Source organism: Suillus fuscotomentosus (genome assembly GCF_016647785.1).
Source record: "Suillus fuscotomentosus strain FC203 chromosome Unknown F5891scaffold_15, whole genome shotgun sequence".
Lineage (NCBI taxonomy): Eukaryota > Fungi > Basidiomycota > Agaricomycetes > Boletales > Suillaceae > Suillus > Suillus fuscotomentosus.
The window spans coordinates 119,230-131,434 of record NW_024539527.1 but is presented as its reverse complement, the minus strand read 5'-3'; the positions used below and the strand labels follow the sequence as shown (position 1 = coordinate 131,434).

The following is a 12,205-nucleotide window of genomic DNA, read 5'->3' as shown; positions in this document are numbered from 1 at the left end:
TAAACCAAAAATTCTCAAAGTGAATCACTGCAAAACTGATTCACATTACACTCGATTCTATTGCGTCGTCGTTGTCTACAACGATGATGATTGTATGGACAACAAGTATCGAAGTCCTTATTCGTGCTTTTTGAGATCTACGATATAATATCTCATAACGACCACAGCGACGATGACCACGAGCCCAGGTTAACAGCAGCTTCTGATGCAAACACTGTCATTGTCGTCGACAACGTTGAGAACGTTGACGGACACTGGTAAGGCCAGTGTTGGTGGTATTATTAGCTTATGTAATCGTCGACTACTACCTTTGAAACCCTTCTTCGTTCAGTGACCTTGTCATTGTGTTGAGCGTCTTCCTCGCCATCTTCCTCGTCGTCCCCATAGCTTCCAAAATGAACTCGTCATCTCGCCCAGCATCTTCCTCGACACGTCCTACAGTATCACCAAACTCTAGACCTCAAGTGAATACCCACACAAAAGTTCTAGACACTACACACGGTCGCATCCTCTGCATCGCAGACATCCGCGGTCGACTTTCTGGCCTAAACGATCTCGCGCGCGAGGCTAATGCCAAAGCTATCATTCATACTGGTGACTTTGGTTTTTTCGGTGAGCATGGGCGTCTACCAGTGATCGTTTTTTTTCGTGCTTGACGCGTTTATTATATGTAGAAAGTAACAGTCTGGACCGCATAAATGACCGCACTCTGCGTCATCTGACCATGTATTCGCCACTAATACCATCCACGCAGCGTTCCCACTTCCTCGCACCTGACAACACCTCCCAAGCAATCCGCGCCACCGTCGATATTTCCCTTCTTTCTGAATTCCCTCTCCTCCTCTCAGGTCAACTCAAGCTTTCTGTCCCTGTATATACTGTTTGGGGTGCTTGCGAGGACGTCGTCATTCTCGAGAAATTCCGTGCTGGCATTTACAACATCGACAACCTTCACGTCCTCGATGAGGCAACCACTTATTGTCTTGATGTCGGAGGCGTTAAGCTGAGGCTTCTTGGTTTGGGTGGCGCACTCGTTCCCCACAAAATGTTTGATAATGGTGATGGCAGCGCAACCATCGCTGGTGGTCAGGGTACCATGTGGACAACCGCCCTCCAGATCGGTGAGCTCGTTGATACTGCTCAGCGTGTCTTCGATCCCACCGAGACGCGTCTCCTTGTCACCCACGCAAGCCCCGGACGCGAAGGCATAATGGCTCAACTTGCACTCGTTCTCAAGGCTGATCTCTCTATCAGCGCGGGACTTCACTTCCGTTATGCCTCCAGTTATAATGAGTTCAGCGTGCAAAGCGACTTAGAAGGCTTCCGTCACAAGCTCATTGCTGGAAAGGAAGCCTTTGATAAAGTTTGGGACAGTGTGAAGCAGCAGGTAGACACCGTCATCGATGAGCATCAGCGGGTCCTGCTTGACAAGGCCCTGAGTGTCATTGAGAGGGTACCAAATGCGCAGGGTCCGGAAGAGCCCTCTTGGAAGAACTGTTGGAATTGGAACCTGTGTGACGCTGCATTTGGTTCACTTGTGTTGGATGTCAAGGATGGCAGGATCAGTGCCGAGTTGAAGAGCCAGGGTAAGCCGTTAACACTTTAATTGGTGGCTTTCACTAAATGTTTTATAGGTTTCAATTATGCGTACCGTCGCACCGCAACGCCCAGTAATGTTGTTCCAACACCCAATTCAACGACGTCCTCACTACCGAACGCTACTTCGAACCCACCCACCAAGGGTTCAACACCCGTTCAGGCTGAAAAACCTCTCTCGCCGCATCCAAAAGAGATCAGGTCTCCTCTGGTCCCTGTGGCATCTGGCAAAGAGACACCAAAAGAGTCATCTCCATCCACTCCTGCTCCCAAGTCTAACGGGAGTGGAACACCTGCACCGCCATTAGACAAGGCTGAAAAAGAGAAGCAGAAACGGAAAGAGAAAGAGAAAGAGAAAAAAGAACGCAAGGACCGTGAGCGTACGGAAGCGAAAGAGAAAGAGGCTTCTACATCCGAAGAGAAGGCTGATCCTGCTTTGAACGCACTTGCTCCAGCTCCGACCTCTGCGTCTGCTCCAACTCCAATTCCGGTGTCTGCACCAGAGCAATCAGGCAAAGCAACACCCGAAGCGCCCATCGCTGACGTACGTGACGGGATGAAGTCGCCAACAACGGACAGTACCGGCGTCAGGACACCGACAAGCAAGCGGTCATCGAGACATCCTTGGACTTTATTTGTTAAACTCCCTCAACAGTCGACGGAAGCAGACGTCAGGTCATTCTTTGGCGGTGAGACAGCGGGAGTGACGAAAGTGACATTCCTTCCGTTCAAGGGATCCCCGCATCACCGTGCTAGACCCCTTGCTTATGTAGAGTTTGGTGATGATGAGACCATGAAGGCAGGATTGGACAAGAATGACGAGGTAAGGCACCCGAATGTCGTCCTTTTCAGTGACTGATATTTGCGGTCTAGAAAATGGGCGAGGGTACGGTTAGCGTGCAGATAGCGACAGATCGTGAGGAGCGCGCTGATAGAGGGGTCCGCGGTGGTCCTAGAGGACGTGGACGTGGATTTGCTGCACGGAATTTTGCCGCAGCCGGGCTCACCCGTGGCACGCCTCGCACGAATGGCGAGGCACGCGAGAGTGCTGCTACATGATTGACTCACAGAGTGATTTGATACGACCCTTTGACGACATCATCGGTTTCTACTTTTCCATGATTTCAATGCCATGTCATGTTCGTCTGTTTCTTTATTTAGGCCTTTCACGCAGTTTTTTTTATATGATCGTTGAGGGTACGGTATAGTTTTTGTTGTACTCGTCAAATCATGTTCCTTTATGCACATTGTGCGACTCTGCCATTGACCTACTAGGGGTCGGCGTTGACCGGATATCACGTAACGTTAAACAGTTTGAAACTTTGGCACGAGAACGTCGGAAAATGGACACCCCCAGACTCGGACCCAGACAATACTGCCGGAGTCGGTGACGGACTTGCCCCCAGACTGTCCATTAGCTCTTCCTGATCGGCACAGTGCAGTCACAGTCGCATGTCTCTACCTCACTCGAGCTTCTTCCCGACCAGTTCCATAGTATATTCTAATCTTTGATTTTATATTTCCTGTCTAATCAAACGTTGTAGGACCATGCAGCAGCGGGTCTCGGAGCGGGCGTTGTCGCCGTCTTATGCATGCACCCTCTCGACCTTTTGAAGGTCAAGCTACAGGTCGCCACCACAAACCCACAGGGTGGAATCGGAACCGCCATATGGAACGCTCTGCGCAAAATTCATGCAACTGAAGGATGGAGAGGGTTGTACCGGGGCGTAGGACCAAATATTGCAGGGAACGCCTCGAGTTGGGGACTCTATTTTCTTTTGTGAGTAACGTTTTATCAGTTTCGAAATTTATTTGCAGGGCACTGATATACGTCAGTTACGACATGCTGAAGAAGCGGTCATACAGAGACGACCCGGATCATAGGATGTCCCCGGGAGCATACCTGCTCTGTTCCGCTCAAGCGAGTTCGCACATCCATTCCCTTTTCTTTCTATAATAGTATCTCAAACTGAAATTTACAGGCGCGGTCACAGCTATAATTACTAACCCTATATGGGTCGTAAAAGTGCGCATGTTTACGACGCGTGCCGATTCACCAACATCCTACCTAAGCCTTTCACGTACGTTCGTCTTGTTTCATTTTCATTTGTTAAGCGGGTCGTGTCATCTTAGATGGTATTTCCTCGATATGGAGGCAAGAGGGCTTCTCTGGTTTGTGGAAAGGGACTAGTTTGGCTTTGGTCGGTGTGAGCAACGGCGCGGTGCAGTTCATGGCATACGAAGAGATGAAACGATGGGGTTTCGAACGAAAACGAAAACAGTTTGCAAAGGCCGGAAAGGTGATGGGACCGGAGGACGACAAGCTCGTGAGTCTATCGCTCTCTTTTCTTTGTCTCGTATTTAACGATATTGTCTAGTCGAATGTATCTTATACTTTTATGTCAGGTGCGAGCAAGATATGGGCGCTTGCGCTTACCTATCCATACCAGGTCATCCGCTCTCGAATACAGGTGAGAGACGATTATTGTTTACTCCGTCACATCTTCATCCTCATTTCAGAACAATGCCACAATTCGCCTATATCCTAACATACCGACCACCATCAAACGCACTTGGCAAGGCGAAGGGATTCGTGGGTTTTATCGTGGGATGGGGACGAACCTCGTGCGCGTTCTTCCTGGAACTTGCGTCACTTTTGTTGTATACGAGAACCTTGCATGGTTATTACGGACATCTGCAGCGCGCAGGGAGGCAAAGAGACGAACATGAATATCGAGGAGCATTAATCCACAAAATTATAATAATGCGTCGCAATATTAGAAAAGTCGCTCTCTCTTAGAGTCATTTTTATCTCGAGTTTCGTCATCCCATGGTCCATGGATAGATACATCAATGAGGACGGCCTTAACAGGGTTTGGTTAAATGTTGCATAAATATTAAGATTCAGCAAATATAGGCGGTCTTGATCAAACAGTGGGGACGTACTACCATATCACTGCCATCCTCTTTATATCGACACATTCATTCACTCCATTTATGAAAAATGCTGCAGTTGGTCAGCATTTGCTCTCAGGTCAGAACAACTGATGCGCCTCTCATTGCACGGCTTGACATCTTCTGACTTTTCAGGTGCCCTCTCTGGGTTTGGGGGAGCGATCTTATTACAGCCTCGTGAGCACCTTGGGGAAGCTCTTAGTATCCGATTACATTCAACTTGGTACACAGTCGACCTCCTGAAGACCAGGATTCAACAAGGAGATTCTGCTTTGAATGCCGGGTAGGCTTCATGTACAATTGTATTGCTCAACAACTCATGTCTCTGAAGCAATACAACTATTATATGGCGTACGACTAAGGATATTATCCGGAACGAAGGCATAAAAGGGTTATGGACGGGTACAAGTGCCACATTGGTTCGGTGCGTTCTACTATATTTTGCATCTCTCTCGTCGATGACTTTTTCTACACCAGCAATGTTCCAGGAGTGGCCCTCTACTTTACGAGCCTGACTTATCTACGTTCTATCATGGCAAAGTCGCCCTATTTTTCCGCACACCAGCAGCACAGCCGCGACAGCTCTAAAACCGTCCTTCCGAAACTGTCTAGTCAGGGCAACCTCATAGCAGGCGCGACCGCTCGAGTCGGAGTCGGATTCATCCTCAACCCATTTTCTATCTTGAAAGCGCGTTTTGAGGTTCGTGCGGTCGCGTAAACCACTTTGATTTTAATATCCTAGCGTTACGCAGAGTGAGTTGCATGCATACCGTAGTTTATCCGGCTCGCTTCTTTCTATCGCCCGTATGGGACCGTCTGAACTTATGCGCGGATTCGTTGCGTCGTCGCTGCGGGATGCACCATACGCCGGTCTATTTGTCGTCATATATGAGAGTATTAAACGCGAGACAAGTAAGATCGTTCCTGGTGATGCAAGAATCTAACTCATGTGTTCCAGCGTACTTCATCCCAACAGCATATGCAGTAGGCATACATAGCTTCTCAGCAGCATCTGCAGGTGCCGTCGCCACGATGGCGACACACCCATTTGACGTTATAAAGGTCATTTCTTCAGGCCGTCTCACCTTCTAGAATATCTGATGGCTTCCTCAGACGAAAATGCAAGTTCGTTCAGAAGACAAATACCGTGGCTTCACTACAACTGTCATTAGAATTTTCAAGGCTGGTCCCGCTTGTTTCATGTTTGAGTTGTATTCTCATCACTCAATTCACAGCAACGTGGTGCAGCCGGTTTTTTCGACGGCGCATCTCTCCGCATGTCTAGGAAAATCCTCAGCTCGGCAATTGGATGGGCTGTATTTGAAGGAATGCTGCTCTTCATGCAAACGTGACGAACTATTTAACAATATTATCCATTGATACAACTCAAGCCCGAATCTGTTGGTCATCGAGAGTACTCTTGTTGGATGAACTTTGCGATCGTTTGCAATTGGATATTTGACGTCCCCTCGTAGATTGCACCCTGTAAAGAATACCAGCTGAATAATATAATCCATTCAGTCAGAGCGTCACTCACGATCTTCGAGTCTCTCCAGAATTTCTCAATCCCCGTCTCCCTTGTGAACCCGACACCTCCGCACCACTCGATAGCTGACCCGCTCACATCTTGAGCTACCTGACTAGCCCAGTACTTGGCCATTGCCGCCTCCTTCGTGAAGCTTCGACCTTCCTCCTTCCGCCGTGCTGCATTATATGTAAGCAGACGTGCAGTTTCGAGCTCGACTGCAGCCTTTGCAATTTGGAACTGCATGCCCTGGAAGGTTCCAATTGGCTGACCAAACTGAGTCCGTTGGTAGGTATAAGGAACAGCTTTGTCAAATGCGCCTTGAGCGAGGCCCAACATTTGAGCAGCAATACCGATGCGACCTATGGAAGTGAGCTTTCATAGTGTCGACAATGAATATTGCCCACCCTCGTTCAGAATTTGGATGGCAAGCTGTGTTAGGAAAACTCAGCGATTTCTTCGCCTGAATCAAACCACTGACCTTGTAGCCCTTGCCCTCACCGCCTATGATGTTCTCAGCTGGTACTCGGAGATCGTCAAAATTAAGTGTGCATGTCGATGACGCTCTAATGCCAAGTTTCTCTTCCTTCTTGGCTATTTGCACGCCCATCTCTTTCGTTGCAATAAAGCAAGTAATACCCTTGTAGCCCTTGCTTGGATCGACCTAGGGGCTCTTTCAGCCAATAACGTAAAGCGGGAACAAGCAGAATTCACATTGGCAAAGATGAGGAAGATTTCAGCCTCATGCGAATTGGTGATCCACATTTTGGATCCGTTGATAACCCAATGGTCTCCGTCCTTCTTTGCCCTTGTCTGCAGCGCGAAAGCATCTGAACCTGACGCAGGCTCGGACAAGCAGAATGAACCAAGCTATATGTACACATGAGCGCACATGCAGGAAAGTTCGTGTTCAACTCACCTTTGACTCCGACAGCAAAGGCAACCACTTGTCTTGCTGCTCCTTCGTGCCGTACGTGCGCAGAATAGTGTTCACCAGGGTGTTGTGCACATCACACATGACAGATACGGAGGGGTCTATCTTTGCAAGCTCCTCGATTGCAATAATTGCGGATACAAAGGAGGCTTCTGCACCTCCGTGCTCGACGCTTGTCTCTATGCCCATGAGCTGCAGAGTGGTGTTAGCATGCTTTAGAAAGAGACGTGTTTGGATGCCGACCCCTTGCTCAAAGAGACCCTGAATGATAGTTGGGTCCATAGATTCTTTCTCGTCCATTTCGCGGACCTTGGGGCCAACTACGTCTACCGCGAAGCGCTTCACTAAACGTATGTGATCGGTGTCGCGAACGCAGGTAGATACAAAGATCAACATACCTGAATCACGAAACATGTTCTCCTCCTCCGTGAATGTGTCCAGCGAGTTGAGTCGGAGTCCCTCTGTCCGTATTGCAGACATAAATAATGTTCTGGGTAAGGGATTACAGTGACTTGTACGACCCCTGCAACTTGAAGACCACGTACCTAGCTGGCTCGACCAGTTTTGTTGGACGATGCTTGGTAGCTCGGAGTGCTCGTGATGCGACGCGGAACATGTCGGTGAAAGCGAATAACAAAGCTAGAAAGTAAGCGTGCGCACAATACAGCCGCATGACATCAATTTAAATACTGGTCCAAGTTTGGTCCAAGTAATCACATGGTATTGCTTGGTCGGATCTTCTCTCTTATCATAGCTTAATGCCATAGCGTTGATGCTGAGCGTTCTAGCGCACATAATGCATGGTGATACTGCAGCGAATTTGCAAATGCCGGACCATTGGCGGGTAAATCAATGACGACCAACAGTATTGGGCCGCTCACAGTTTCAATCTATTATCACCATGCCCTTTATATTCGCTACTATGCTGCACCTCAGGCAGCACTTCTCGGTGCCTATGAAGGGTCTAAGAGACCCGGTTTCTATGTTATGGGAAACTAGTCTCTGAGACCCACCCTCCCACCATCTAAATCGTCAGCTCGGTAGTTTTGCAGGTGCGTTTCAATAGCTTTGCTCCAAGTATGTGATCATATCATTCCCAAGTTCTTAGTACACTAATTGATATCCTGCGCATCATCTCGCACCCCTCTCGTACATCCATTGCATCCTCTGATGCACCCTCTGTCACATTCTCTTGCACCCTCTTGCACCTCTGTCGCACCCTCTCGCACCTCTGTCTCATCCTCTTGCACCTCTGTCGCACCCTCTCGCACCTCCATCTCATCCTCTTGCAACTCTATCTCATCCTCTCGCACCTCCGTCCCATCCTCTCGCAATCCTCTTGCACCTCCACAGGCTCCACCCCATCCTCTTGCGTTCCTCTCGCAGCTCTGTTCTATCCTGTCGCACCTCCGTCCCATACTTTCGCACCCAAGAGAATGCAGACTGGCAACGACGCTCTTGACATCACGGAAGCTGCGCTATAACTCGGTGAGTCAAACGTCTGATGTTTTCGAAAATATTCAATAGGTCTTACAATCACTCCAAGTTCTCCATCGCGCGGATTGTATCCCGAGCTCAGTGGACCACGAGCAAAACGAGGCACAGTCGATCATACATTCACATTACTCGATGTCTTCCTTCCTGCCCATCTCATCCATCTCCTCTCCCTCGTTATCCTCCCCGCCTTCTTCCCTTTTCCTGCTCTCATCCGTCGTCCGTATTCGTCTAAGTCACGTCAGCAGTTGCTGACGTGCACTGGGCGTTTGCGCATGGCGTTTGCGGTGTTGGGAATTGCGTGGTGGAGCTCAAATATTGATTGCACAAAGACACGGTCCCGAGAGACTTCTTCGACATCCCATCGTCTGCAAACTTATAATTTGGTCGGCAGCACTGTTATGTTCTCGCTTACCTGTATTGGGCCGTGGCTCAGGCCGATCCGCTGCTGAGAGTAGTAGAAAGCAGGTGCGCGTCATGATCAAGATCAATCGCCTGTAGAATGTGAACTCGAGACGACATGGATCTCTTGATGGGAACTTCAAACCTGCCTCTGCATCCCAGCAGCTCATGAGTCATAACGAATCATCTCATCACGGTCCAACGCATCCCCGTGTCTCATGACCAAAAGAACAGGTCCCAGCCGCTACAGGTGGTGGTAGCGGGATGACAGTGTCATATGGCAGCAGGAGGCTGAGAGTGCAGGATTTGTGGTTGGCAGTGGCCTAGCTGAGAGTGTCATCGCAGGCAGTGAATGTCGACAAAAATACGAGCAGTCACGCTAAAGTCCGAGTTTTTAAGCAGGCTAAGATCTGTCAAAGAAACATACCAGTATATCATATAGTAGCTTCAAAGATTTGGAAGCGTGTTAAAGATGTGTGCCATTGAAGGCCGTTAGCGACTCAGTGGAGAGGTGGTTGTGGTAGGTTGTCGAGTTCAATACTGTGATGAATTCTGGTCTAGTACGTACTACTATATATATGTAGTTACTAGTACTATTGGTGGGCCGTGGCAGGGCCCCTGAAGCTCCCCCATAGGTTTGTCCGAATTTTAGCATTTTTGAGGCCGAAATTTGGCCAAATCTCTGTCCGGACTTAGCATTTTTGAGGCTTTTGGAGGGCCGATGTCTGTCCGAAGTTAGCATTTTTGGCGGTGATTCAGGCGCACTTCAGGGCAGGTCATGTAGTGACTTGGAGATAGACTGCAGCTCGTTGGAATGCTCTTGCACGTCCCTCGGTGAAGAGGGTTATACTGAAGCTTCCAGCAGTGAGGAAAGGATTGTCTAAGAAGCCAGTTAGAAGTTAAATATCCCCAAGCACTAACATACCTTGTTTATGTACTCCCAGTATTGCATGGTGCACAACGCAGAAATGTCACAATTTGGCGGAGGTCACACTGTGTGACCACTGACCTCTATCCGACTTAGCATTTTTGACGGCCAAAAAGTTGCATTTTTTAGGGCTGATTTTGGGGTTCTGGACGGACAGACCTTATAGGGAGCTTCAGGGGTCCTGCTGTGGCGGCTGTTGCAATAACTCACAGTTTGCACAAATAGTGTCATATTCCGAGTCATTTCCCTCACAAGAGTACATTATGGTGTCTTGCAATATGCAAGGCCGACTGTACTGCTATTTTTGACCACTCAAAGTGCTGCTATCATCAATATTCAGTCCACAATCAATGTTTTATGTTTCAGTACGAGTTTTATTCATCATTTGATTGGCTACTGCCTGCAGTGAACATTCACTGTGGGAAGTAAATACCCTGAAAATAAACGTGAGAAACCCTGAGTGACATATTCCAGTGACGTAGATACTGAAAAAAGAACCTGTCATTTTCAGTGTTGACGTGAGTAGTGATGCATTGGGCCTGGCCTGAGGCCCTGAGGCCCTTTGGGCCGAGCCCTCGTAGGTCAGGCCAAAGCCAGGCCCAAGGTAAGGGCCTGGCCTGTAAGTTGGACAGGCCCAAGCCTGGAGCTCAGGCCCAGGCTTCCCAATTTGGAAACATCAACGGCATATTCCATCATGACTTACAGTTTATGCGCCACCGGTGAGTGATTCTTCGTGCGACTGATCTACCGGCAGAATGCGAGTGTACTGATGCCTCCCACAGTGATCTCTGATGATGACACACCTGTCACTGTCACCATGCGAGCAAAGCGCACTATCATTTCATCATCTTGCCTTACCGACTCTAACAACACCGCAACACCAGAACTCAGCAGCCATAAAATCAGCACCAACTCGAGAAATGCTGGCAAGCGCACTTTGGCGGATGCAGACTGGACCCCTTCATCGAGAGAAGAATTAGCGGAGTTATCGAGTGAAGAAGACAAAGCGGCAGGCCACAAAGGTATGTTGCAGCCTCTGCATTTGTATACTTACTCTCTCAATGATTCTATAGGCAAACACCTTTGTCGGGCTCACAATCCATCATTTATGGATGACACCCGTTCTCTCATTGATGACACAGGTATGTATTTTTATTTACTTGTTCTATAACTTAACCTCCCTACCAACTAACAGAAGAGACTCCAAGTACTCGCCACACGACACCTGCAGCCACGGACGAATTTCTGTCCGACATCAATGTACAGGACATATCAATGACGCCTGTACTTCGACACGAGGAGAGGGGCTCCGATGTCAGTGCGTTTTTTGGCAAACCTTATGCACACAAGGCCAAGGACGGGAAAACACGTTCAGTCTGAGACTGCGAGTCATGCAAGTAAGTACATATTCTTTCTTCACTATCTCCACTGACAGAGTTGCAGAAAGAAAGGGTACCCATGCCAGATTGTTAGCGATACATCAACGTGTCAACGCCATATTGCATTCCAGCATTCAGTACATTGGTTTTTCATTTTGATACTTGATGCTTTAACATTTACTACAGAATAATTATTGTCAATGGTGCAAGACTAATAACTTTGAGTCGATGTTGCCTCAAGATATCAAGGAATGCAAAACAGCAGTTGCTATTGCGAATGCGCAGCAAACGAGTCTCGACGGCCATCTGCAAGAAAATCCTTCCAGTAAGGTTGTTGTCCCATACACAGACACAGTCTTTTGTGAAGCTGCTATTGAGTGGCTAATTTCCACTAGCCAGGTAGGTGTTGATTCCTTGTATTCACAGCGATTTTTGATTGTTTTGCAGCCTATTCAAGCAATCAATCATCCAAGCTTTCAGAAGATGATTGCTGTAGCAGCTTGTGCTATGAGCGGTGTTGTTCTGCCAAATCGTAACACTACACACTGCGAAATTATCAATTTGTTCAAGAAGCAGATGATGAAGTTAAAAGAACGCCTCAATGCAAGTTTTCCCTTGTATTATCTAATGTTTCATACTGATGTTGCAAACAGAGCAAGCTTGTGTCTGGCACTGTCAACCTGACATGCGATGCATGGCAGGCCAGTAATGCTGATGGCTATTTTGCTGCTACTGGCCACTGGATCGAGGAAACATCACCTGGTATCTGGCAGCTCGAATGTGCCGTCCTTGGATTCACGCAACTGAATAACTCCCACAATGGACAATGTCTTTGGCAGGCTTTGTTCAAGATAGTGGGCATTGCTCATAAGGTAAGGTGTCGAAATATTGGTGCGCTGTGCTCACAGGGTATTAGATTGGCCACATTACATGTGACAATGCCTCGAATGATGACACAATGCTTGATGAATTGGCACGTCGGATAAAGCAAG

At 48.2% G+C, this 12,205-nt stretch overlaps 5 protein-coding genes across 5 annotated transcripts; 4 read left to right on the top strand and 1 right to left on the bottom strand.

Annotated features, from left to right (window-relative positions):
* Nucleotides 1-39: 39 nt before the first annotated feature.
* Nucleotides 40-2,924, top strand: F5891DRAFT_1021192 (uncharacterized protein). The gene is made up of 4 exons (XM_041361162.1): nucleotides 40-612; nucleotides 675-1,586; nucleotides 1,635-2,419; nucleotides 2,470-2,924. The coding sequence occupies exons 1-4, from the start codon at nucleotides 396-398 to the stop codon at nucleotides 2,653-2,655; spliced, it is 2,100 nt and encodes a 699-aa protein (XP_041228357.1). The 5' UTR covers nucleotides 40-395; the 3' UTR covers nucleotides 2,656-2,924.
* F5891DRAFT_1021191 (mitochondrial carrier domain-containing protein) lies at nucleotides 2,925-4,480 on the top strand. Its single transcript, XM_041361161.1, has 7 exons — nucleotides 2,925-3,090; nucleotides 3,141-3,376; nucleotides 3,433-3,521; nucleotides 3,579-3,677; nucleotides 3,730-3,923; nucleotides 3,975-4,067; nucleotides 4,117-4,480. The coding sequence occupies exons 1-7, from the start codon at nucleotides 3,049-3,051 to the stop codon at nucleotides 4,324-4,326; spliced, it is 963 nt and encodes a 320-aa protein (XP_041228356.1). The 5' UTR covers nucleotides 2,925-3,048; the 3' UTR covers nucleotides 4,327-4,480.
* Nucleotides 4,481-4,517: 37 nt separating this feature from the next.
* F5891DRAFT_1021185 (solute carrier family 25 member 38) lies at nucleotides 4,518-6,110 on the top strand. Its single transcript, XM_041361160.1, has 9 exons — nucleotides 4,518-4,630; nucleotides 4,687-4,728; nucleotides 4,783-4,834; nucleotides 4,883-4,975; nucleotides 5,029-5,251; nucleotides 5,304-5,463; nucleotides 5,510-5,613; nucleotides 5,665-5,733; nucleotides 5,787-6,110. The coding sequence occupies exons 1-9, from the start codon at nucleotides 4,594-4,596 to the stop codon at nucleotides 5,901-5,903; spliced, it is 897 nt and encodes a 298-aa protein (XP_041228355.1). The 5' UTR covers nucleotides 4,518-4,593; the 3' UTR covers nucleotides 5,904-6,110.
* Nucleotides 5,957-7,490, bottom strand: F5891DRAFT_948437 (acyl-CoA oxidase; the record flags this gene model as incomplete). Its single annotated transcript, XM_041374807.1, has 8 exons — nucleotides 5,957-6,034; nucleotides 6,089-6,438; nucleotides 6,484-6,508; nucleotides 6,558-6,740; nucleotides 6,791-6,946; nucleotides 6,996-7,202; nucleotides 7,254-7,354; nucleotides 7,409-7,490. The coding sequence occupies 8 exons, from the start codon at nucleotides 7,488-7,490 to the stop codon at nucleotides 5,957-5,959; spliced, it is 1,182 nt and encodes a 393-aa protein (XP_041228354.1).
* Nucleotides 7,491-8,031: 541 nt separating this feature from the next.
* On the top strand, nucleotides 8,032-8,777 carry F5891DRAFT_129482 (uncharacterized protein). The gene is made up of 2 exons (XM_041370591.1): nucleotides 8,032-8,498; nucleotides 8,557-8,777. The coding sequence occupies exons 1-2, from the start codon at nucleotides 8,181-8,183 to the stop codon at nucleotides 8,737-8,739; spliced, it is 501 nt and encodes a 166-aa protein (XP_041228353.1). The 5' UTR covers nucleotides 8,032-8,180; the 3' UTR covers nucleotides 8,740-8,777.
* The last annotated feature ends 3,428 nt before the right edge of the window (nucleotides 8,778-12,205 follow it).

What these genes read in the sequence shown, in the direction of transcription:
- F5891DRAFT_1021192 (XM_041361162.1), top strand. Translation starts at nt 396, where the DNA reads ATGAACTCGTCATCTCGCCCAGCATCTTCCTCGACACGTCCTACAGTA. An exon ending in TGGTGACTTTGGTTTTTTCG is followed by an intron (nt 613 to 674) that starts GTGAGCATGGGC and finishes TATTATATGTAG; the next exon opens with AAAGTAACAGTCTGGACCGC. An exon ending in GATTGGACAAGAATGACGAG is followed by an intron (nt 2,420 to 2,469) that starts GTAAGGCACCCG and finishes TTTGCGGTCTAG; the next exon opens with AAAATGGGCGAGGGTACGGT.
- F5891DRAFT_1021191 (XM_041361161.1), top strand. Translation starts at nt 3,049, where the DNA reads ATGTCTCTACCTCACTCGAGCTTCTTCCCGACCAGTTCCATA. An exon ending in GCTCTGTTCCGCTCAAGCGA is followed by an intron (nt 3,522 to 3,578) that starts GTTCGCACATCC and finishes TGAAATTTACAG; the next exon opens with GCGCGGTCACAGCTATAATT. An exon ending in GACCGGAGGACGACAAGCTC is followed by an intron (nt 3,924 to 3,974) that starts GTGAGTCTATCG and finishes GATATTGTCTAG; the next exon opens with TCGAATGTATCTTATACTTT.
- F5891DRAFT_1021185 (XM_041361160.1), top strand. Translation starts at nt 4,594, where the DNA reads ATGAAAAATGCTGCAGTTGGTCAGCATTTGCTCTCAG. An exon ending in AGCGATCTTATTACAGCCTC is followed by an intron (nt 4,729 to 4,782) that starts GTGAGCACCTTG and finishes CTTGGTACACAG; the next exon opens with TCGACCTCCTGAAGACCAGG. An exon ending in GATTCTGCTTTGAATGCCGG is followed by an intron (nt 4,835 to 4,882) that starts GTAGGCTTCATG and finishes ATGTCTCTGAAG; the next exon opens with CAATACAACTATTATATGGC.
- F5891DRAFT_129482 (XM_041370591.1), top strand. Translation starts at nt 8,181, where the DNA reads ATGCACCCTCTGTCACATTCTCTTGCACCCTCTTGCACCTCTGTCGCA. An exon ending in GGAAGCTGCGCTATAACTCG is followed by an intron (nt 8,499 to 8,556) that starts GTGAGTCAAACG and finishes AATCACTCCAAG; the next exon opens with TTCTCCATCGCGCGGATTGT.